Raw genomic sequence first — 25,040 nt, forward strand, 5'->3', positions numbered from 1 at the left:
AGGGCGTCTCTTTGGAGCTCCTGTGTGGTGCTGCCTCTCCTGGCTTTGACATGGATGTCTGCAGTTCTGGCCATGACAGATAAACGCTCCATATTGTTTCAAATACTTTTTGCTGTGTTTGATTCATTACAAGGCTTTGTTATTGTCATGGTCCACTGCATTCTTCGAAGAGAGGTAAGAAATATAATTCTGGGGAGAGAGAAGTGTGATGGTTGGAAGAGTTCTTTCTTTGCTAACAAGTATGATCTTTTATTTTAATATCTTGATCTTCAGGTTAAAGTTGTTCTCCTCCATGGACAATCACTTAGAAGTTAAAGCTGATGGGAAGCTTTAAGGCATAGTTCAGGAGGGCCCTGACAGTCTGAAAAATGACAGATTAAAACAGATGGGACTACGCAAGGGGAAACCTGGCCAGAGGTGCCAAGAGCCAGGAAAAGTGAGGACACTTTTCAAGAGAGGACACATGGAGTGATTGGTGTAGATAAGTCTGTTAGAACAACTGGTGGATAAGAGGGTAGGGTAACATATGTTTAAAAGATATACTTCATAAATATAGTAAACTCATTCCCTAACTCATGTTTCTTCACTCAGCAAATCCTCATTCTTCATATTAACTAATTTTATTTCAAATAGAAAATGTTGGATATTAATGAATAATTCTTTTGTCTCTGTACTAAGCTGTGGTTAAGCTTACTAAAGATTAATGATTTTCATGTGGATGTTTACTCTCAAAAAATACAAAAATATACACAGTGGGGCATGGAGGCAATAATTGTCCTCAAGAACTGTAGACCTATAGTCACAGCATTTGTCTGGGTCATGACTGAGGTTTACTGTCAGCAGTGAGGCAAGGAAGAAGTTGGCTTTCATGAGTGGAGACATTAACCAGCCCCAAATCCATCCAGGGCAGTAAGAGATTTCAGATTTGAGTTTAGAGATAAAATGTTGTTTTCCAACCTGTGTGCAAATTATTCTGAATGCTTACAAGCACTGACACGGTATACACAAGGTTTATGAGTCATTTTGGCATTTACTCTAGGGATAAGTGGTGACAAAAACACACACTGACACAGTGCCATGCTAGTGATTTTGAGAAAATGGTCTATTCTGTCATTTTGTATTATCTACCTTGTTTGAGAACTTTATTATGATGTGCACATTGCAAAGAGACACGTGTGCATATAAATACACACCACAGAGTTTTCACAACGACATGTGGAAGGAACCAAAGGTTTTTACCTGATTTATCAGATGAGGAAAACAATATTTCTGAGCTATTTCAATAAGGTACAGATGTCGGCAATAAACCCACATGTCTATTCTAAGAACATTCTATGAAGAAAAACAATGAAAACAGTTGAAGAGTGACTTCACATTGCAAGAGGGAGTATTTCCTCATTTTAAAAATCTGATGTAGTTTACAGTTGCCAAACCTTACTATTCACAAATTTCTGGCTAGAATATCAGCATTAAAAACTTACAAGTATGGAGTTATTTATAGAACAAAGGAGTAAAAGTTAAAAGGAAATTGAATAATAATTTAGCTTATGTTCTTCTCCAACTATAATTATCTTGTGGGGGTCTCCTGTACTAATATCTTCTGTAATATATTTAAGTAACAAAATTATTCTAAAAATTAGATGGATAATGCATTTTTGATTGACAATTAAGACTGAAATGTTGCAGGTTTTAAGTAAGACACATGATATACTTACAGGCAGTTTTCAGAAGATATTAATATCTTAGGTGCTAAAGAATACCAAAGTACTGCATCTCTAAATAAGCTTCTTTTTCTTTTCAGAAATAAGCTCTCCAGGTAGTCTTAGGCTATCATCAAAATATGCAGATTTTAGAGTGACATATTATGATGGCTAATTATCAAAATTTTACTGCTTATATAAAGAAAAATATTTGGCACAAAAATTCTTGATTTCTATCAGAATTTTTCCATACTTGCTAATTGGACTATTAACTGTCAAAAAGATGATTTAAGGATAATTAAATCAAATCATATAATAAATGCTTCTACTAAAGTATGCCTCTGTAAATACATGTTTTCTGTATCAATGGAGAATAAAAATATGGATGTGTCTCTTTTGAATTTATAATTATTTCAAATTGAATAATTTTATAGCTGATAAATTAACATCAAAATGCCATACATTCTTTAGTTCCAACACTGAAATGAAAAATCACGTTCCTTTTCTTTTCATTGAACCTTAAAAATACCCTGTAACATCTATATTCGTAAGGGATATTGGTCTGTAGTTTTCTTTTTATTGTTGTTTGTGTCCTTTTCTGGCTTTGTTGTCAGGGTGATACTGTTAGGTCATTAAATATGAAATGTCTGATTTCGAATCAAAAGTTTAGTTTATTATATCTCAAACAAGAAGCAGTACAATTAATCGAAGTAGTGCCTAAACTATTGATGCAGTTTTGCCATCTTAGCAGTAGCTTGCTTATGCCAGCAGTGAAGAAGCCTGGAGAACAAGTGGTGATGAAATCACCAAAGGCATTTTCCACAGCTTCTTGAGAATTGAATCTTTTTCCTTGCAAGAAGTGGTCCAAAACCTGGAAGAAGTGGTAGTCAGTTGGTGCAAGATCTGGTGAATACGGCAGATAACAGAGAGTTTCCAAGTTCAACTTTTGTAGTTTGAGCAGGATTGACCTGTCTCTGTGGACCAATCTAGGCTCCTTAATCACAAGCATCCTTATCATTTGATACAATTGGTTTCAGTAGACATCCATTGTAATCTATTGACCAGGGTTCATGAAGCTGTAGTGGATAATACCAGTGTTGGAGCACCAAACAGACACCATTAGCTTTATTTGACTGTGTTTCGATTTTGAACTGTGTTTCAGCACTTCATCTTTGTCCAACCATTGTGCTGAATGCTTGCAATTGTCAAAAATAATCCATTTTTCATCACACATAACAATACTGTGTAGAAATGGTTTACCTTTACATTGTAACAGCAAAGATAGGCAAGCTTTGAGATGATTTCTCTTCTGGTGCTTATTTAATTCATCCAGCACCTGTCTATCCAACTTCTTTTTCCTTGCAGATGTGTTTCAAATGGTCCAATGTTACGGAATAGTAATATCAAACCTTGCAGCTAATTCACACGTATGTTGAGATGGATGCTCTTCCAATACAGCTTTTAGCTCATCATTATCCACCTTTGTCTCAGGTCACCCACATGGCTGATTTTCAAGATTAAAATCACCAGAGTGGAACTTATCAAACCATCTATGTACTATGTATTTATTAGCCACGTCCTTCCCAAACACTCCACTGATATTTTGAGCTGTCTGCATTGGTTCCACGAAGGAACTCATATTCAAAAATAATACATATTTTTGACTTACCCATGGTTTCACAAAAATTTCTCTAAAAAAAAAACTGAAAGATAATCACAAGCTAAAATGTATGTTTGAAAGAATGAGGGTATATCTTCACAATTAAAAAAAAAAGGTGCCAAATCTATTGTCAGTATATCAACTGTCAAACTTAGAACTTAAGGAAATCAGACATTCCATACTTAATAACCTAATAGTTTCATGGAATGAGTTGAGGAAGATTCCCTTCTTCTCAATATTATGGAATCATTTCTGCAGTAAGAGTACCAGCTCTTCTTTCTAGGTCTGGTAAAATTCAGCTGTGAATCCATGTGGTCTGGGGCTTTTTTTCGTTGGAAGGTTTTTTATTATTGCTTCAATCTCGTTGCTAATTATTGGTCTGTTCAATAATTCTATTTCTCCTTGTTTGAGTCTTGGGAGGTTTTGTGTTTCCAGGAATTTGTTCATTTCCTCTATGATTTTGTGTTTATGTGCATAGAGATTTTCATAGTATTCACAGATGATATTTTGTATTTCTGTTGTGTCAGTTGCAATATCTCCTTTTTCATTTCTGATTAAGCTTAAAGTCCTTTTTCTTCTATTCCTGGTTAATCTAGCAAGAAGTCTATCAATTTTGTTTATCTTTTCAAAGAACCAACTTTTTGTTTCATTGATCCCTTGTATTTTTTTGTTTTGTTTTATTTTGTTATGTTTTTCATTTTGTTTTATTCTTTATTTCTTTATTTTTTTGTTTTGTTTTATTTTGTTATGTTTTTCATTTTGTTTTATTCTTTATTTCTTTTCTTCTGCTGGCTTTGGGTTTGGTTTGTTCTTCCTTTTCTAGTTCCTTAAGACATGTCATTAGATTGTTAATTTGTGATCTTTCTGTCTTTTTCATGTAGGCATTTAAGGCTATGAATTTTCCCCTTAGTACTGGTTTTGTTGAATTCCATAGATTTTGGTATCTTGTGTCCCCTTTGTCATTCAGTTTGAGGAATATTTTGATTTCCATCTTAATTTCATTATTGACCTAATAATCATTCAGCAGCAGGTTGCTTAATTTCCATGACTTTGTGTAGAATTGAGTGTTTCTCTTGGAGTTGATTTCTAGTTTTATCCCCCTGTGGTCTGAGAAGATACATGCTATGGTTTCTATTTTTTTTTAATTTGTTGAGACATGTTTTGTGACCTAATATATGATCAGTCTTGGAGAATGTTCCATGTACTGATGAGAAGAATGTGTATTCAGTAGTTTTTGAGTTAAATGTTCCGTAAATGTCTGTTAGACTTGTTCTAGGTCTCATTTAAGTCCACTGTCTCTTTCCAGTTCTATCAGTGGGATGTTGAAGTCCCCAGCAATTATGATTCTGCTGTTTAATCCTCAATAAAATATTAGCAAACTCAATTCAACAGCACATCAAAAAAATAATCCACCATGACCAAGAGGGCTTCATCCTAGGGATGCAAGGATGGTTCAATATATGCAAATCAATAAATATGATTCACCACAGAAGCAAAAACAAAGACCATATGATCATCTCAATAGATGCAGAAAAGCATTCTACAAAATTCAGCACCCTTTCATGATAAAAACCCTCAACCAACTAGGCATAGAAGGAATATATCTCAAGATTATAAAAGCCTTTTATGACAAACCCATAGCCAACATCATACTGAATGGGGAAAATTTGAAAGCATTCCCACTAAGAACTGGAATAAGACAAGGGTGCCCACTGTCACTAATTTTCTATTCAACATAGTGCTGAAAGTCCTAGCCAGAGAGCAATCAGGCAAAAAAAAAAAAAAGAAATAAAGGGTAACCAAATGAGGAAAGAGGAGGTCAAACTATCGCTTTTTGCTGATGGTATGATCTTATATATAAAAAACCACCAAAGACTCCACCAAGAGACTCCTGGAACTGACAAATTAATTCAGCAAAGTGTCATGTTACAAAATTAGTGTACCCAAATCAGTAGCATTAGTATACACCAATAACGGTCAAGCTGAGAGCCAAATCAAAAACTCAATACCATTCACAATAGCTACAAAGAAAGTAAAATACCTAGGAATATACTTAACCAAGGAGGAGAAAGATCTCTACAGATAGAACTATGAAATACTTAGGAAACAATCGCAGACAACACAAATGGAAAAACATATCATGCTCATGGATTGGTAGAATCAACATTGTTAAAAGGTCCATACAACCCAAAGTGATTTACAGATTCAGTGCAATCCCCACAAAAATACCAATGTCATGTTTCACAGATCTAGAAAAAATAATTCTATGCTTCATTTGGAACCAGAAAATGAGCACAAATAGACAAAGCAATTTTAAGCAAAAAGAACAAATCTGGAGGCATCACATTACCAGACTTCAAACTATACTATAAGCCTTTAGTAACCAAAACAGCATGGTATTGGCTGAAAAATAGAGGCATAGACCAATGGAACAGAAGAGAGAACTCAGATGTGAAACCATTGCCATAGAGCCAACTGATCTTTGACAAAGAAGGCAACATTACACACTGGGGAAATGAAGCCCTATTCAATAAATAGTGCTGGGAAAATTGGATAGCCACATGCAGAAGACTGAAACAGGATCTGCAAATTTCACCACTCACAAAAATTAATTCAAAATGGATAAAAGACTTAAATATAAGGCATGAAACCATAAGAATTCTAGAAGAAAATGTTGGAAAAACTTTTCTATTAATAGATATCTGCCTAGGCAAAGAATTTATAAAGAAGGTCCCAATGGCAATTACAGGAACAACAAAAAGAAATAAATCATACTTGATTAAATTAAAAAGCTTCTACACAGCTAAGAAAATAATTAACAAAGAAAATAGACTACCTACAGAATGGGAGAAATTATTCACAAGCTATGCATCCAATAAAGGGCTAATAATCAAAATGTACAAAGCACTCAAGCAAATTAGCAAGGAGAAAACAAACAACCCATTAAAAAGTGGGCAAAAGACATGAACAGAAACTTTTCAAAAGAAGATAGACAAATGGCCAATAAACATGAAAAAATGCTCAACATCATTTATTTTCAAGGAAATGCAAATTAAAACTGCAGTGAGATATCACCTTATCCCAGTAAGAATGGCTTTAATTAAAAAGTCCAAAACAGTAGATTCTGTCATGGAAGCAGAGAGAAAAGAACTTATACACTGTTGGTGGGACTGCGAGTTAGTACAACCTCTATGGAAAACTGTGTGGAGATTCCTCAAAGAACTAAAAGTAGACCTACTATTAGATCCAGCAATCCCACTACTGGGTATTTGCCCGATGGAAAAGAAATCATTTTATCAAAAAGTCACCTGCACACAAATCTTTATTGCAGCACAATTCAAATTGTAAAGATGTGGAATCAACCCAAGTACCCATCAATTCATGAGTGGATTAACAAAATGTGATATATGTATACTATGGACTATTACTCAGGCATGAAGAAGGAAGAATTAATGCCTTTTGCAACAATTTGGATGGAACTGGAGACCATTCTCCTAAAGGAAATATTGTAAGAATGAAAAGCAAACACCACATGTACTCACTATTAAACTGGAACTAACCAATGAGCATATATGTGCACAGATGGAAGTAAAACTCAGTGGAAATCAAGCAGGGAGAAGGGGGGAAAAGGGGACGGGCCAAAACCTACCTAATGGGTACAATGAACACTGTCTGGGTCATGGGCACACTTATAACCCTGACTCAAGCATAACAAAATAGATACATGTAACAAAAAACATTTGTACCTCCATAATATTTTGAAATGAAAAAAAATACCCTGTAACATTACTTATAAATACAGAGAACAGATTTCAGTGTAGGGCAAGTCTTCTTCAGAATTCCTAAGAAGAAGTTGTTACTGAAACACTGAAAGACTCTTGTTTAATAGGGTTTTACAAATCCCAAGGAACATAGCATAGGAGGCCTCACTGAGCCCATAGAAATTCTTTTTGACCTTCTAGATGTATACTGCTTGACAACAGCAATGGTCTCATAACACTTGTGACCCCATTGCCCTAACATTAATCATGGTCTGAGAGAATAGATGTATCTCCCCATACCCTCTGTGTCTTCTGTGAGCAATAGTTACAGAAAAATACACCAAAGCTTATGGAATAGACAGCTACCTGTAAAATACTGAGTAATGATTCATATTTATTAATCTACTGGATAATTTATAAAAGATCCTACAAATGTAGTTTTATCTCTACTGCTTGTTCAATTTAAAATATTTCCTTCACAAAACTCAAAATAATTCATGTGGATTTTTCTCTCTTAAAAATATATAGGCAATGTAAGAAACATTTCTTCTTGATTTAGAGACTGGATACATATATATTTCTATTCCTATGTATTTTCGACATACACTAACATAATTTTGTCCTCTTTAGTCTTTAATGACTGTCCCAATATGAATTCAAAAGTCTTTAGCCATATTTACTTGTGCAGTCTTTCTGTGGAGAAGGTGGCTGTACCCAGAGAAGGAACATAGCCTTGCAGTTTAAGAAGAAAAGAAATGAAATACTATAACTATAGCATTTTGAATGTGGTATGTACGGAGTCTGATTTATTTTAAAAGTGCTTTTGCTTTTAGTGAGTCCAATTTTAAAACTAAAATCATTTCAGATCAGGAGAGAAGGGCAAAATGATCACTCTGGTACTTCCAACTCAATTATATTCCACTCAAAAAAAACTGAATTTTGCATAACTATTTTTTCTGACCTCCAGACCTGAAATCTTAATATTTAAATTTCATCAAATTTGTATTTTTGAAAATATAGTTTTTTCGTCTGGGATAACTTTTTCTTTTGAATTGCTTTAGTAAATGCCTCTGGAAAAAAAGGAGAAAGCAGAAAAAGGGAGTAAGAATTTAAAAAAGCCATCTGATTTATCGTAACACATTACTTTCAGCAACAAAACCTAGATCTTAGAAGCTAATATGTATAACAGCTAATAAGGTAGAATCTAATAGAACAAGTATAGATGTTTCCTTCATTTATCCATCATCGGTTGATCAAAATTCATTAGATTAAGCAGATAGCAACATATACTATTTACTATTCCCCACATTGCTATGGAAATTGAAACGACACAAGAGTTATGAAACCTTTGAAATAGTTACTGTTGCTAGGAAACCACTTTCTTGGGGCCTGCACATTCTTCTCATCTGTCTGTCTCTAGCTGTGTCTGGCTCTAGGACAATCTTCCAGCTTGATGTCAGAGGGGGAAAATAACAAGATTGTGATACAAAATAAGCTACAATAAAACTCTTTCCCTAAATGGAAGGAAAAAAGAAAAATGCCTAAGTGGATAATTTTGTTGTATCAGTGTGTGAGAATCCTGTGGCTGTTCTGTACTGTCAGTAACAGGGACAAGCTCCTCTTTTCTCTTTTCCAAGTGCTGGCGGGAGGTCTAGGCTGCACCAGATGAGGTCCGAAAATCTTGATCCAAACCTGGGAAGCAATTTTGTAGCAAAATGCTTAAAATAAAAATGAACTGTTTTTTCTCTCTTCCTTCCTTCTTTCTTTTGCTTGCTTTCTTTTGCCCTTCCTTCCTTCCTTTCTTTCTCCTACTCCCCTTCACCTTGCTTTCCCAATTTCCCATTTAGTCTTATTATTTCCATAAAAAGTACAGATAAACAAAATTATTTACAAGCTTGTGACAGTGAATGTAAAACAAGCATTCTTTTCTATCTAATCTAAAACCAATATTCTCCCCAATACAAACAATTTAAGAAAATAAATGAAGCCAGTAGTGATTAAAAACACTAGACAATTTGAAGAGTCCATATTGCATATAATATATAATTATATCTGTAGTTCAGATAAAGAGTTGCGTGAACCTCAAAATTTGATCACTCACGGGAAAATTAGGTTTGACTCATTAGTATAGAAGGGTGTGTACCTGAGCCCTCCCTTAGTCAAGGATGGGTCCGGGGTTTTAGTTGGTCTTTGCAGAAGGAGTAGGTGGTAAGAGACTTTAGAACTTAACGGGGTCCTTAGGGAACAATGAGGTTGAAGGATTAAGGAAGTTAAGGTTTCAAATAGAAGAAGATGGAGAGAAGTTACTGGGCATATGGTTTACACAGAATGGAGCTTGTGGTGAATAGTAGACAATATGTTCATATTTCTATATACTTTTTCCCAGAAAACACCAACCTCACTTCTCTCAGTAGTCATTCCATTTCTTTGGCAGGGGAATATAAACTCTACTTCTCATTCCAATTAGGCTTTCTTGATTTAGCATAATTGCTATTATATTATGAATATTTGTATCAGTTTTAATCTGCACATGTGGTTCTCCTAGTCCATGCAGAGCTTTAAGGGGTTAACAAGAGCATGGTATCAGACGAGTGAGATGGCATCAGTGAACAAGTTCAGGCACAGAGAGTTCATAAGGGAGATTGACAAACTCTGGCATGCCTGGCAGGTAGCATCCAACTGTGGCTTGCTGTTACCCAAAATTCTTCTGCTGGAGCCGCACACTACCCTCCCAGCTGCCCCTCACTCTGGGTGGCAGCACGGTTCTTCTGTCTGTTGTCAGGAGGGGTATCTAGACACAGGCATGTAGATGGGCATGTCCCACCTCCCTCTCCTTTCACACTCTCAGGGTCCCCTTGCAAGATTGTCAAGCTGGTAACAAGGAAGTTCAATATGTCTTGAATAAATGTTTAAAATGAAAACTTATCTCATTATCTTTTATTTCTTATATTTTATCTAAATCTTAAGAGGTAGACGATTAAGCTGTAGCAACTTAATTTCTGACCAGTTGGAAATAATTGTTTTGATTGATTCCTTCACTTAAACTATCTTATTCTTGGCTTAGTAGGGCCATTAAGGGTGGAGGCAAAGTGGTGTACTGGAATGAGGACTAGCTTTCAAGTGACCTGGTTCCATTCCCAGTGCTGCCACTTATTATTAAGATCTTGAGCAAGTTACTTAAGCTCTCAAAGCTTCAGCGTCCCCATCTATGACACTGAAATAATGTCTGTTCCGAAGGGGAAGGCATGAGGCTGAAAGGAAGTACCAGCTGTGAAGGCATGGGATCATGGTGTCTGGCATATAATTCCCCTCTCCTATCTTTTCCATTTGCATGTCTGAAAAATGCTGCTACATTGTTTCAGATCATGTATATGAAATATCATCTAGAGAAGCTTATATGTGATGTCCCAAGTCTGATACAAAAAGTAATTTGAAGGTAAAAGGCTAAAACAATTTTAGAGATTAAGTGAACCTTTAGGTGTTAGAAGATTCCAATAGAAAGTCATTGGGACTGAAATTTGGGTCTGTAGTCCATATTTTTCTTTTATTGTATAGCAAATACCAAACCTTCATTTTTGTTTGTTTATTTCCTTTACTTTCAGAAAAGTTAGGTAATATTTTAATAGTGTGAAGTAATTCATATTGCTTATATCAATTGACATAACACACATGAAATTGAAAAGTCGTGCTCATTCATGTTATGATTAAATTATACACGATTTAATACGATTGAAAAGAGCTGAGCCATCTGTTCACCTTTGAAACAATAGAGTAGTAGGCATGAGACTCAGAAAAAGCAGACCACGCAAGAAACTCTTCTAGCCCCTACCAAGGAAACAGTCTCACATAATTACAAGAATCTAACTTTATTTCTTTTCCTGGCTTAAAATGATCCTCCGGAGTAGGAAGCCAAGAAGAATAACTAGAGGTAAAACCGTCCTCTTAAAGGTGAAGATTTGGGGTTTGAGTTGCTCAGTAGCTAAACACAGAGCCCATTTCAAACTGTGCAGCTCTTTCCTGTGAGGTTTCTTTAAATTGCAACACTGCCAAACGTGCTCGATGCTCTTCCCTAGCAATCGCTAAATCTGGCACCAACTTTCACAGTGACACTCTGCCAGCTGCCTTCAGAGCGAGGACTCATCCAGAAGCTCTCAGTTTGCTGCTGCTGAGATGAACTGAATTCTTCTCCCTGTAGGGGAGAGACAGGAGCGATACACACCCCTGCAAACCTCTTTGAACGCATGTCTCATCAGGACTCCATCCACAACATGAAGGGTTTACAGTTTTTAGAGCAACTGCCAGCAGGATCCAGTAAAGATATCTTTGGAAGTGCATGGCTGGATACTTTTCAGGAAACAACCTTGATAGCTTACTGTTTTTTTTCCACCTTATTTTGTGATGTTTCTTTTTTTCATCTGGCAACATGCCACCAAATTTCCTTAAAGTCTCATAAGTGTTCCAAGGCTAGTTCCATATCTATTCCTTGCTACTCCCCCAAATATGTAAAACTCTGCCTACCAATAAAAAGTGAAATCTATTGTGAGATTATTGTAAAAAGAAGAAATTTTGAAGTCTAGATTTTAACTGTGCCACAATTTATCTTAAATATTTAATTGTTTTCTACAGGTTTATTTAAAAATTGTGGTTACTGGTCTCAAGTAAGTTTTTTTAAATGTAAATTTCACAGAACTCAAAGTTAGGATGATTTTAGTGTCTAACAAATTTTAGGTTAAAATGTTACCTAAAATAAGTGACTTGTCCTCCCCAAATAGTGAGTCAAAGACTGTTATTGTCCAGCATTGTAATTATAAGTGTTGGCACAGAAGATTTTAATTTCAGGATAAGATAGCCAGATCTAGATTCTGGTTTGTTTGTTTCTTTGTTTTCCTTTCTCTTTTATCTTTTTCCTTATATGGAATTCATGTTCTTGTAGATTTGTGTTTTAGAAAATTCTAGTTGTTCTTCATTAGCACAATTCACATTGATTCACCAAAATCAAAACTTTCTCTTTACCTGATAGAAAATTCAATTAATTATCAAAATATTTACAAATAGCTGTGAATGCTTTCTCTAGGTACTGTCTTGCCTGAAGCATCTTCTTCTGTGATAGAAAATATGCACTATGAAATCTAGTCTAATCATTTTTTCCTGACATTGTTGGACAACTAACAAGGCCAATTCATCTAGACTGGCCAAACACATTTTTGAGACTTTTAAAAAATCAAATAGAACATGTGGAATCAAGGAGAATTTCTTCTGCAAATCTTTCTAAATTAGACGTATCAGAGGCACTAAAAGTGTCAGAGAACCTAACACTTAAATTATGGCATTTATATGACTATTAAAATGACCCTGAATTTCCTGGAAAATTTTTATACTCTTCTTTTTTATATTTCTTCTAAACAGCATTGACTGACTCGTGAAGCTGACATCATTCTCCAGTGTAGAAATGCCCTTAATCCGTTGTCTATTTGTGAGTTTAGTAGTGGAAGGTATTGATTTTGTGTGTGTACATTCTGAAAAAGAGTTAGATTTCTTTTATATCTCCCTCAAACAATTAGATAGTGAATTTTTAAGAGAAACTTACAGAAGTTGTTTTTCCATAGTTCACTGTTAGCCAAAAATATTGACAACTATACTCTGAAGGTCTGAAAATAGAAAGTGGATAACGTGGACTAGTTGAATTCATGTTTGATGTTACTAAAATGTTTCATATTTTAGATATGCTAATATTTAGAAATAGACTTGAAAGAAATCTTTGTGTGACAAGCTCCCAGAAGGCAACATTTATAACATATTGTTTATCTTCCTTTATAAACTGAGGTTCTTTAACAGCTGCCTTAGGGCACAAACAGAAAATTAGCAGGGACCTATTTTTCTGACATTGGTTCTTCAGATTTTTTTTTTCTAAAAACAGATATACTTTATTAGTGGTTTCCCCAATTTGATGATGTGGCAAATATTAGACTCATTACTAATTTTTGATTATTAATGTGTCACTTTGTATCCTACAACACCTTCTTAAGAAAAACGAGGAGGCTGGAAGCATTCACATCTCAAAACTCTGACTTTGTCCTGACAAAGTGTCTCCAGTGGGAAAAGCTGGATGATCTCAATCTAAATATTTATCCGGTTCTTTAGGAAAAGGTGATCAGACTAGATATTACTGCACCTGTACTTTTGCTGATGTGTTTCAAAAAGGAAATAAGAAAATACCTTGCTGAATTATATCAGGCAGCTCCCATTCTTTTTCAAGGAAATTCCAGATTTAGAAATATTAGAATCATAGAATTCAGAGAACACTGAGCCCATTCCCCACTCCCAATTCTTTTATTTCACAGTTATCATGGCCACATCGTGAGGCTTTAGAACCTGAGATGGAGAAATAGAGGTAGATGAAGGTCTCATTATTAGACTGGTTGGCCAGCCTGTGGTCCTAACGAAACTCAGTGTTACTCTCCAAATCCTGCAAACTGGAGAGAGGCTACTAATGATTGTGAAATGGGTGAGAGCACAAGGAGGAAGCGGAAAACAACTTAATAGGCTCAGTTTTGTGTTTTGTTTATTTTTTTTTTCCGGGCCAACAGGTATATTGTGCACATCTCACATCAAAGCAGTGACAGGATATTTTATGGGAGTGCTTTTCAAAAGTATAGATCCTTATGTGTTTACATTGGTAGTCTTTATAATGGTGTTTCAGTATAAGAGGGAAAATACAGCGTCGTCTACGCTTTGTTTTTTTTTAATCCAATAAAACAGATTATAATAAAGGAGAATATCAATAATATGAAGTCATAAAAATAAAGTATTAGTAAAATGACCTTCCCATCGACTTGGGATAAGTAGCCACTTGTGAAGATGTCTATGAAGAGTCTGTGAGGAGCCTCACGAACCACAGCAAGTGGAAAGGACGTGCTGGTGCAGAGGCTTCCTGTGATCCAATAACCTCAATTGCTTCTGAGTTTGCTGTTCAGCTATTCATGTTTACTGACTCATATTTTAATAAAAGAATTAATGTTCTTAGAACTGTCTTGTGATATGTGTGTTCTGTATTCAGAAATTGATTATGAATGGATATTAAGGAAATTTGGCTTTTCCAGGGGACTTTTTATCCCCAAGACAATCAATCAGAAGTAGAGCTGTTTTGTTTCTCTTTTGTTTCATTGTGTTTTGTTTTTACATCAGGGCATATAGCACTCGAAGAGAGGAAAAAAATAGTCTGCCCAAATGTCCCTTACATGAGACGTAACAGGAAAAATCCCAAATCAATTCCAGTCAAAAGATCATTGAGTAATCTTGTTTTTCACAATGTTTAAAGCTGTGATGAAGATTATGCCATACCAAATAGTAAATCCCCCTTAAAAGATATATTATTTGTAACAGTAGAATAAATCCTCCCTCTGGCAAGAATTATTAGTGTTGAACCACATATAGCCATTTTGATAGCTAAGGGGTTCCCAGTACTTCCCTCTATAGATTATAGCAAGTGATAATTTGGGGGGGCATAAAGCAAAATCCAGGTACATCAGCATTTGTATTAAGAAGCAGACAAAGTGGGCATTAGATTATAAAATAATAACAACCATTTTCTCATAGTTGATTGCCAGCATAGACAGTATCTGGTCATTATTAAGAGAGAAGAAATTAATGTGGCTCTTTTTCCCCCACAGGTTCAGGATGCATTTAGATGCCGATTGAGAAACTGCCAGGATCCAATCAACGCTGATTCCTCAAGTTCTTTTCCTAATGGGCATGCTCAAATCATGGTGAGCTTTTCTTTTTCCTCTGTTAATTACATTATGATCTCTCAAGAAAATAAAAAAAAAAAAATCCCTATTAGTAAAATAGTATCAAAGTCCCATTTTGAGAGACTTTGGCTTTAGTTCATTAACAGACTTAGAACTCTGATACCAGATAAGTATTCTGTCTGGATTGCTTGAGAGTCCAGGATTTGTTTGTTGGCCCCCTGTGGTGTTGAGTGTGGGAGTCCTATGTAACACTGCCGAGTATTTTCAGCCTTACACAGAATTAGGTCTAATGATTTGTGCACAGGATTTTTTTAAAATAGATCAGAGCACAATAGAACCTGCACTTCCAGTCTTAAAGCAGTAGCTGTAAATCTCAGGGGCAAATTGGGATCCTAACAGGAGCTGCACACCCTAGACTAATTACCATCAGAATCTTGGGAGTGGGACCCATGTATCCATGGTTCCAATGTGCAGCCTACTAAGAGAACCACTTTCCTAAAACATAAGAAGTAGCCACCCTTCCAGTGAAAGATCAGTTACTGCACATCAGGTATGACTATTGTTGGAATTAAGGAGTACTTTAGGCATAACCATTTTGATGCATTTTAGAAATGAGATAAGATTGAAACTCTGTCATTAAAAGCAGAAATTAAATAGGAAAGGTTTTATAATATATTTGATTTATTATTAACTTTTTTGGACTAGACAATAAAATAATAGGCTAAATGATAAATTAGTACCTAAGACTTGAGAAAGAATAATTAATTCCTTACTAAAAATAAATAGGTAACTATCCAAATCCCTGATTTAAAATATTTATAGGGAAAGGCTCATGATTAAAAGGCCTTTATTAAAATGAGATAATTTAATTTTATCATTAAATAAATAAAAGTTTGTGGAAAATAAGAGGATGAAACTAAACTCCAACAGGTCCTAGACCAGATGAGCATTGTTTAATCTTCAATTTTAATTTCTAAACCTGAGAGCCTTATGTCACATTTGAGTGAAAATGAATCACTAGAAGTGCCTAGTTTGACTATTAAGAGTTTGACAAAGCTGTACCATAATACATTACATTACAAAGAATATATTCAAATTGAATGTTTAAAAATACAAATAAAAACATTTAAGTATATTCATAGTCATGCACATTCTGATCACTTTATTTTGGTTAGGAAATTGACTTATTAATAAAATTCTATCCTTTTATGTGTGGTGGTCAATTTCCAAACTGAAGATGACGGTAAATATTCTATTGCCTTGTTAAAATTGTGTGCCATGTTCTCATTGATTTTATTAAACATTTGATCTCTAGAAAATGCTTTTGAAAACAATATGATTATTTCTTGAGAAAATTGCTTTGCACGAAACAATAAACTGGTACTGCCTGGTTAGATATCTATAAACTTCAGATAATCTATCTGATTAGCAAAAGGCACTTGAGGTCTTCATTAAATGATGGTTCTGTGTCTTATTGTTTCTTGTTACAGACAGACTTTGAAAAGGATGTAGACATTGCTTGTCGATCAGGTAAGAATATTTAGATTTTGAAAATACAGTCATTAGGGATGTTGAATTATTTCTATGTATTTTGATTTTAAATAAAATGCTGTGGTTTATGCATCACATGTTCATGAATAAATAGAATCTTTTCAGTGTAAGGATTGTAATAGGAGAAATTGATGTGTGGAGGGGGAGAGACAGAGAGAGAGACAGAGAGAGAGAATGAGGAATGTGAGAGAAACTAGGTGCTCCTATGGTTCATTGGGAGCACCATGATAGCAAAAAAGCATTAACATGGAGACATAAGACTTCCACTCAACCAAGTAATGGTGGTCAGGTATAAGAACAGTCAATTTAGCCTCTCTGTGCCTAAGTTTCATCATATATGGAATATGGGTTGTTGTAAGGATGAAATACCATTGTGTGTGTGTGTGTGTGTGTGTGTGTGTGTGTGTGTGTGTGTATGGTGGTGGCTGTTATATTTTTAGAGGGAACCAGGAGAAGCCATGCAGCATACCCTGCCTTAGAGTGCTCACATCCCATTGTCCTCCAGTCTGTGGCTGAATTCTCACCAGAGTAAAGCCTCAAGAGTTTTAAAGAAAAGTGCATGTTCAATTTTAGGGGATAGTTCCAGTTGTTAGAAAATGCTCCTTTTTACTGGAACAAAATATACCCCATTTTACCTTTTATTTGTTGGTCTTAATGTTGCCTTTTAGAACAATAGTGAATATCTACTTTACCTATATATTCAAAAATTTGAAAGCAACTGTCATTCATCCCAATCTAAATCTTTTTTCTTCAGATTAAACAAGCCATAGTTCATCATTCATTTCTCATAGCATCTTCCCAGGCCTGGTACCCAAAGTAGCCTCCAATTTGTCAATAATTTTCAATTATGGTGCCCAAATATATACATACTCATCCAGCATTTATCACAGTTGTCTCCTTACTTAATATTAATGCTATCTACATTTGCATCTCATTTCTGTTTCTGTGCTAGTGCCAACTTACCTAAAATTCCTAATACTTTTGTAGGCGCTATTAGGGCTTCTCCAATCTAAAATTATGTAAACGTTCTTTTTGGTATATTTTTCTTGGAAAAAAAAAGTCTGGCCCTTGCATTTATCTCTATGTGCTATTATTTTACTACTTTCAGGTTACATCCACTTAGATTGTTTGGCCATTGAAAGTTTGATGAGAATATCTTCTAAGTACTTCATTCAGACTCTCAATAAGGGAGTTGAGACCTAGTATAGAACCCTGCTTTGCTCGTGTAAGGAAGACCCTACCTGCCAGTGGATCCCCTTTACATGTCATTTCCAGATGCCACTCAAAGCTATTAAACATCTATGCAGAATCTCAGATTACAGTTTTTGTCATAATCTCAAGAATATGAGAGACTAATCTCAGGTTCTCGTGCCTGAATTCAATCAAAATTACTCTACATAGAGTATATTCATAACGGAGCAGTAAAATAACTGTCATAGTTTGGCAATCCATAGTAGACCTGCGCAGGGTATTAGGAATTACCCTTCCCTGTTGAAAATTCAATGTTCAGCTGTCACTGTGACCTTTTTTAAATTTATTTTTATTTTTTTATTAATACATAATAATTGTAATGTTGCCAAGACACACTCTCACTAGTGTTTGGTTTCCAGAGTCTACCATTTCCTCTTTGGATAATTGATAAAATATTTTTTCTTTGCTCTATCTACCTTCCACAACTTCTCAAAAATCCCTAGCCATGGTGTTTTTATACTTTACGCTGTATTAATAAAAGTGTAAAATTATCTGTTTTTAATGCAATATGATAGATCCCCATATCTCACCTTTAAATTTTACTACTATAAATGATGGATTGATTTTTATATACAGTTAAGTGTTAAAAATACTCTTTCCTGAATTTGGAGACATTTAAAAAGTTTTCATTTAGAATATTATTAAATTTATCAATTTAATACACTTTGTACCTTAATATTTTCATATATTATTCCTACAAACCAAAACTCGTTACTGGTCTATTATTTTAAGAGGTTCGGAAGTAACTTCTTAAAACTGAATTTTTTAAACATATTATAGTTAAATACAAAAAGCCACAATCAAATCGTTGATTAATTTTTAAAAAATAGATACAGATTTAACATAATTTTTAGTGTTTAAAATAAAGAGACAATAATGCAATAATTAGACACAATATCTCTAAAGATAGATATTACATGAATGATTCATGTTTTGAAATAATTTTAAAGGCTTCTTTTCTATGTAACAGGAAAAGACATTCATAATCTTCTATTTTTCCTCCTCTCCTTTAATGCATAATAATTGTGAAACTAGTTGAAAATTGAATAATGATAGGCAAAATTCAGTATTTCTGGAATTTTTGTGAGGAGACAATAAACCAAATATTTTGCAGTTATCTGTGCTTAATGTAATTTTAAATGACAATTGCTCTGCTTTGTAGAAAAGGTAGCACTAGGTGCACTTGTTGAGCCAACTCTGACAGTTTTCTGTGCTTTCAAAACCAAATTTACCAAGAATATGTTTTCAAAATGTTATTCTTTCATACCCTCAAAACTGATGATTGCTCATAGCAAAGCGTGCTTTGAGTTATTTTGCCTCTGTTATCTATAAATCGTGGCTTTCTTTTTATGGAGAGAGGAAAAAATAAAAAAAAAAACTAAAAGAAACTCTAATGAATAATTCTGAAGTGTTTTGTTGATTGGTTTGTTTTTGTTTGGTTTCATTTATGTTTTCATTTTGTTCTCTTTCTTTTCTGTTTTTTATACTTTTTGAAATCTTTTTTTTAAATTCCATGTTCCTTTTCATACTACAAGTTGTCATACATTTTTCTTTGACTTTTCTTTGTTTATTTCTTTCTTTCTTTCTTTTTTTTTTTTTTTTTTAAGACAGAGCCTTGTTCTGTCACCCTGGCTAGAGTGCAGTGGCATGATTATAGTTCACAGCAACCTCAAACTTCTGGGCTCAAGCAATCCTCCTGTCTCAGCCTCCCAAATAGCTGGGACTCCAGGCACATGCCACCACACCTGGCTAATTCTTTCTATTTTTAGCAGAGACAGGGTCTCGCTTTTACTCAGGCTGGCCACAAACTCCTAACCTCAAACAATCCTCCTGCTTCAGCCTCCCAGAGTGCTAGGATTACAGGCATGAGCCACTGCACCTGGCCTATACATACAGTTTTCCTCAATCACTATTTTTTAGACTTTAAGTGGAATGGAGATTCCAAAGCCTCATACAGTTTTTCTGCTTAAACTCAGTTGGCAATTTTAATACCTGCATAAAGACATTCGAGAATGTATATTGATCTTTTTAAAAAATTCCTTTTTTCCTACATAGAACCGAAGATACTACTTTTGAATCCTGTACGTACCTTGACCATAGGGACTTCAATGGATAAATTCTCATTAATTTTAAACATGCATAATTTTTGAAGAAATTTCTGACCCATTAGGATGACATTCTCATTTAATTACCTCTTTCAAGAAGTATTTTAAAGAATAGAACTTCTAGAACACTTTAGGTGGAAAGTCTTTAAGAAAAAAGTCAGATTTGTGTGAATAGATCTGTAATTTTCTAAAAGCCCTTTGGAGTAGATTGATGGAGAAAACATCTCTGGTAATCCACCCTTTCCCTGAAGAGTTACACAGAGTTGGTTAAGGACAGGACACTGAGATTTTTGAAAGGCCATTAATCAACTTTCAGATATGCTTTGACTGTGGGCTACCTAAGATCTATGAGAGCATACCAGAATTAATAGATTGGTTGCATAATCTGGATCATGTACAAACAAGTAGATAGGTAATTTTTTAAATTGATTTTTTAATTTACTAAGAAAGTTACTTAGTAGGAAAAGAGATAACAGAATATAATAATGAAAAATAAACACATAGTAACTCTTTTACCAACTTCTATATTCTAATTCACAGTTCTTCATAAGGATATCGGTCCTTGCCGAGCAGCCACAATAACAGGGACACTCTCCAGGATTTCTCTAAATGATGATGAAGAAGAAAAGGGAACGAACCCCGAAGGGCTAAGCTATTCGACATTGCCTGGAAACGTCATTTCCAAAGTGATCATCCAGCAACCCACGGGTCTGCACATGCCTATGAATATGAATGAGCTGAGCAATCAATGTTTGAAAAAAGAGAACAGCGAATTGCGGAGAACTGTGTACTTATGCACGGATGATAATTTGAGAGGGGCTGATATGGACATAGTCCATCCCCAAGAAAGAATGATGGAAAGTGACTATATTGTGATGCCCAGAAGTTCTGTAAATACCCAGCCATCAATGAAAGAGGAAAGTAAAATGAATATTGGCATGGAAACCTTGCCGCATGAAAGGCTATTGCACTACAAAGTAAACCCTGAATTCAATATGAACCCCCCTGTAATGGACCAGTTCAGTATGAACTTAGATCAACATCTTGCACCCCAGGAACATATGCAGAATTTGCCCTTTGAGCCTCGCACAGCTGTGAAGAATTTCATGGCCTCTGAGTTGGATGATAATGCAGGACTATCAAGAAGTGAAACTGGATCAACGATATCAATGAGTTCTTTAGAGGTGAGCAATATAATCTTTTCTGCCTATTTGATATATATATAGATAGATAGAGATTGATTCATGTGACACTGGTGTTGGGGAAGAAGACTCACATTAGCTTTTGCAGTTGTGTATCATATAAGAATTTTTGGCATGTTGGGATTAAGATTCTGGATGTGGGTTTTTCCATTAGTGCATTAGAATCCCCTTATTCAAGATCATGTCTTTATAAAAGGAAATCCACTATATTTTAAAATATACCTATCAGTCATAATTCTGTCACAACAGAAGTTAAGTAGCACACTTACAGAAAAAACAACAGAAGATCTTTCTGATGTTTTTCTGGCACCAGAGGTCCTTTTTGTGGGTAAAGTAGTGTCTGGATGGCATTAGAAACTAACTGAGATCTGCATTTTCTGTGGAAGAGCAACTGTTAAAAATAACCAAATTGAAATGTTTCTCTGAGTTTCACCATTACATTGATTATAAACTCTAATTATTATTTCATTAGAGCAATACTGTTCAGAATAAATGTTGTACTCTTAATTCTTACAGAATGATGACCACTAAAAATTTTGATCTTAAATTGTGAATTACCAGGAAGGATGTAATCTGAGCATACTAAGAGTCAGGATTCTGAGGTCCAACTACGTGGCTTTTGGGCTTCGTAAGACCACCAGAAGTAAAACAATTAAATTTCTCTGAGCTTCCTTTCTGCCTATAAAATAGAGAGTAGCTTTAAACCTGCTGCCAATATGTATGTTCAGTATACAATGCAATGCATGCGTTCGATTATATGTACTGCAAATTGTTATAGCATAATAGATTATTGGATAAGACACTATTTAGAGAAAGGCACTATACTTGATTGCCTGCCCTTTCTATCAAAGATATATTGATAATTGTATATTCAAGTGTCATAAAGTTCCCAAAGGCAATTGTTCTCCCTTCTCCCCAAAGCCATTCTTTCTACTAGGTCAAAACGAAGAGACATTCTGAGAGAGAGGTTAAATAAATGTGATGGATAAGATAATTTTAAAGTTTTCCCAACTAGATTGAGGAAATTCTTGACCAAAATGGGAATGTGGATAAACTCTAGAAAAAATCCCTAAGTTCTGGAGCAACCTCAAACGAAATAGGGTTTCTGAGGATAACCAGAATAATTCCTTGGAACCAAAGGCATAAAAAAGGGCAGTGAGGCCGAATTCAACTCCAAGGTGTCTGGAGCTTCCCTCTGAACAAGAATATTTTATCCTTCTGAGTTAGCAGAATAGCTACTGCTTCCCTGTGTGTAACTTTCATATCCCAGAGACAAGCCATGTCTACTGCTATAATGACCACAGAAGAACAAACTACAAAATGTCCATGTAAAATCACAAAAGTTTTTAAAAGGATTTTCAGCAAGTGTGCATGTAATAACATAATGTCATAAGTAATCATATGACCATGTGGGAGTTTTCTATATAGAATGGCTCTTTTAAATGTGCTAAAAAGGTCTGAATGGAATTGCATTAAAAATATTTTTATTGTTATAAAATTGTTTTACATCTAAAAGCCTAAAACCTCACTAGGTTTGATATTGTACAGGTTAGGTGTGCTTGAACAATAGACTGTATTTCCAAGTACTACTGTGTTCAGCTTGTAATTTTGTAACTTTTCCAAATCTCTATATCCTTATTATTAAGTATAAGCATCATATATGACTGTGATTCAGCCAAAAGATCTGCATTTAAATGACTTAGAGGTCACAAGTCTCACATCTTGAAAAGGAAGGAAATTCAGGATTCAGAATGAAAATTCAGTTCCTCATTTTCATTCTTTAAAAGAGTTTAATAGTTAGTAATTTCTTAGGGTGACCATTTTATGAGACAGCTGAAAGGGAATATATATGAATGAATAATAAAAATTAGCATTTATATAGCATCTTTCATTAGCAGACCCTCAAATCACCCTAAAAACATGAATTAATTAATCTCCACAACACCTCTGTGCAATAGATAAATTGTTATAATCCTCGCAGTAAAGTCATTTGTTCAAGGTTATAGAGTAAGTGCATAGCAAATCTAGGAATAGAATCTTTCTGTCCTGATCAATTTTATGCTGTCTAGAAGAGAGAGTAATGAGTATGAATATTAGCATGAAGGTAACTGTTAAGTTCTTTTTAACCCTTGACAGACCCTTGGTCTTATGGTGAGTAAAGATGAAATGGATAAAGCTCTTGTTCTATAAGTGCATACAACTAATAGCTTTCAGAAATAGGACTGTGATCCATGAAGATAGAGCCAGTAGTATGGCTTTCTTTTTGAGCAGCATGATGCATGGTCAGATAGAGATGTCAACTCTGCTAGGTAGTATACGCTGGGTCAACTAGTGAGGAAGGTGATATTCTGACAATGATGGAGGAAAAGCAGAAAGATGACTGGAGGGGCTACATGCAGAATGGGATCAATAGTAGTCAGGAGGTGTTTTTGAGTCTTAGAAGATAAAGTGAAAATGAAAGTGGTAAATATGTGGATTACATGATGCCCAGGCAATAGAACAGTTTGAGTCTTTTCTCGCTCTGAGTGGGAAGGAAGATTAAAGCCACAGGAACCTCTAGCCTGGGCAGCTGGCACAGCTGAAGATGGCCAGGGACCCCAGGGTCCTTTCAAGGATATAATACAAAGATGTGCATATTAATTCAGGAATTTGCCTCCAGAGGAGTGGGTTTTCACAAATTGCCAACATGGAAAATGGGGAAAGGAAGAAAGAAAAGAGGTTAAAAGCTTCCAGTTGTAGCACAGAATGTGCTATTCATGAGGAATGTGCAAGGGAGGAAAAACAAATTGAGGGAGAAGAAAAGAAAGCCAAAGAGACTTGAGTAGGTGGAAGTATTTATTCAAATAAGCAAGAGGCAACAAAGAATGAGGGAGGCTCCCCAATCCAGAAGGCAGTGCCACCAAAAATGCTCCAGCCTTAAGGGGAGTTTGTTCAGCTAAGCCTCAATTATTGAGTATAAATACTTTAATACTTTCATCAAGTTTCTTAGCATGAAAGCATATCTGGATTTCCTCTGTGCCTAATATTACCTTGTTTCTCTCTTTCTTATATAATTCTTTCTAACTATAGTCATTCCCAGAATGGACTTGTTAAGCAATTCTGAAAATTTTAGATTTAGAGTCTCCACAATTATGGAGAAATTGCAATATTAATATGGTAGAATTTTTCACAACAATGGTTTGAGCCCTAAATGTTGTCTCACTGCTTTGCTTAAGGTTAAGAAGAATGAAATTCTTGTGAGAACGTTAGTCATTTTCTTTTAAGTAATGAATGAAATGTGTTGAGAGTATGGTGCGTCTATAGAGAAAACACAGCAAAAACTACACTAGGTTTTTGCTATGGAGCAAGAGGGGACAAAAGCGGTATTATGGGTCTCAAGCACTTGAGGGCTATGAATTCTAGTTTCAGTCTTGGATTGTGTTCTATTTATTTTCTGAAAAATTATAGTTGTATCATTGGAAGTAGACAGGTAAGTATTCATTCTAAATCACTGAAACATTGGTTAACAGATTGTAGCTTTTGGATCCAAGTAATAAATATTTTCTCACTCAAAAGTCTTTCCAACTTATGTGCATATCCTGGGCCTGTTTGGCACATGATCCGTTCTTCACCCTTTTTCTCTTCATCATTCTGGGTTGATACAGGTCCCTGTGTCCCTGGCTTCTGGCTGAGTTCAGCCAACAGGAAGCACTAGTGAGAAATTGGAGGTTGGGGAAAAGAGAAAAACCTGGCATATTTCTCCCCACCTGTTTCTGCTTTTGGAAGCAGAAACTCTTTAGCTACAGCTTCCATAGTACTCCCACTTCTTCCAGGTGCCCTAACCCCTGGGCTTTAATCACCCCGTCATTTCCCTTTGTCCAACCTAGGAAGTATATTGGCTTCTGCTATCCCTGGGTTACCTTACGGTCCCCTACGTAACTTCTCAGTTCGTCTGTCATTTGAGTTATTTTGAAACATTTTGCCCAAATGTAAATACCCTAAGTTGTTTCTGTTGTTCTCCTGAAAAATCTTGCCTTAATTTGTCTTATCAATAAAAAATCTTTATAACGGATAAGAGTTAGT

General features: G+C 35.1%; 1 protein-coding gene across 2 annotated transcripts in view; it reads left to right on the forward strand.

The window, feature by feature from the left end:
- Positions 1-25,040, forward strand: part of ADGRB3 (adhesion G protein-coupled receptor B3) — a 673,565-nt gene that overhangs the window by 624,521 nt on the left and 24,004 nt on the right. For both annotated transcript variants that reach the window (XM_045543808.1, XM_045543807.1), the window contains 4 exons: positions 3-174; positions 14,792-14,887; positions 16,360-16,399; positions 20,317-20,960. In XM_045543808.1, the coding sequence (XP_045399764.1) occupies positions 3-174; positions 14,792-14,887; positions 16,360-16,399; positions 20,317-20,960 (952 nt within the window). The remainder of the gene's footprint in view (positions 1-2; positions 175-14,791; positions 14,888-16,359; positions 16,400-20,316; positions 20,961-25,040) is intronic.

The sequence above is a fragment of the Lemur catta genome, chromosome 2 (genome assembly GCF_020740605.2).
Source record: "Lemur catta isolate mLemCat1 chromosome 2, mLemCat1.pri, whole genome shotgun sequence".
In the NCBI taxonomy this organism is placed as follows: domain Eukaryota; kingdom Metazoa; phylum Chordata; class Mammalia; order Primates; family Lemuridae; genus Lemur; species Lemur catta.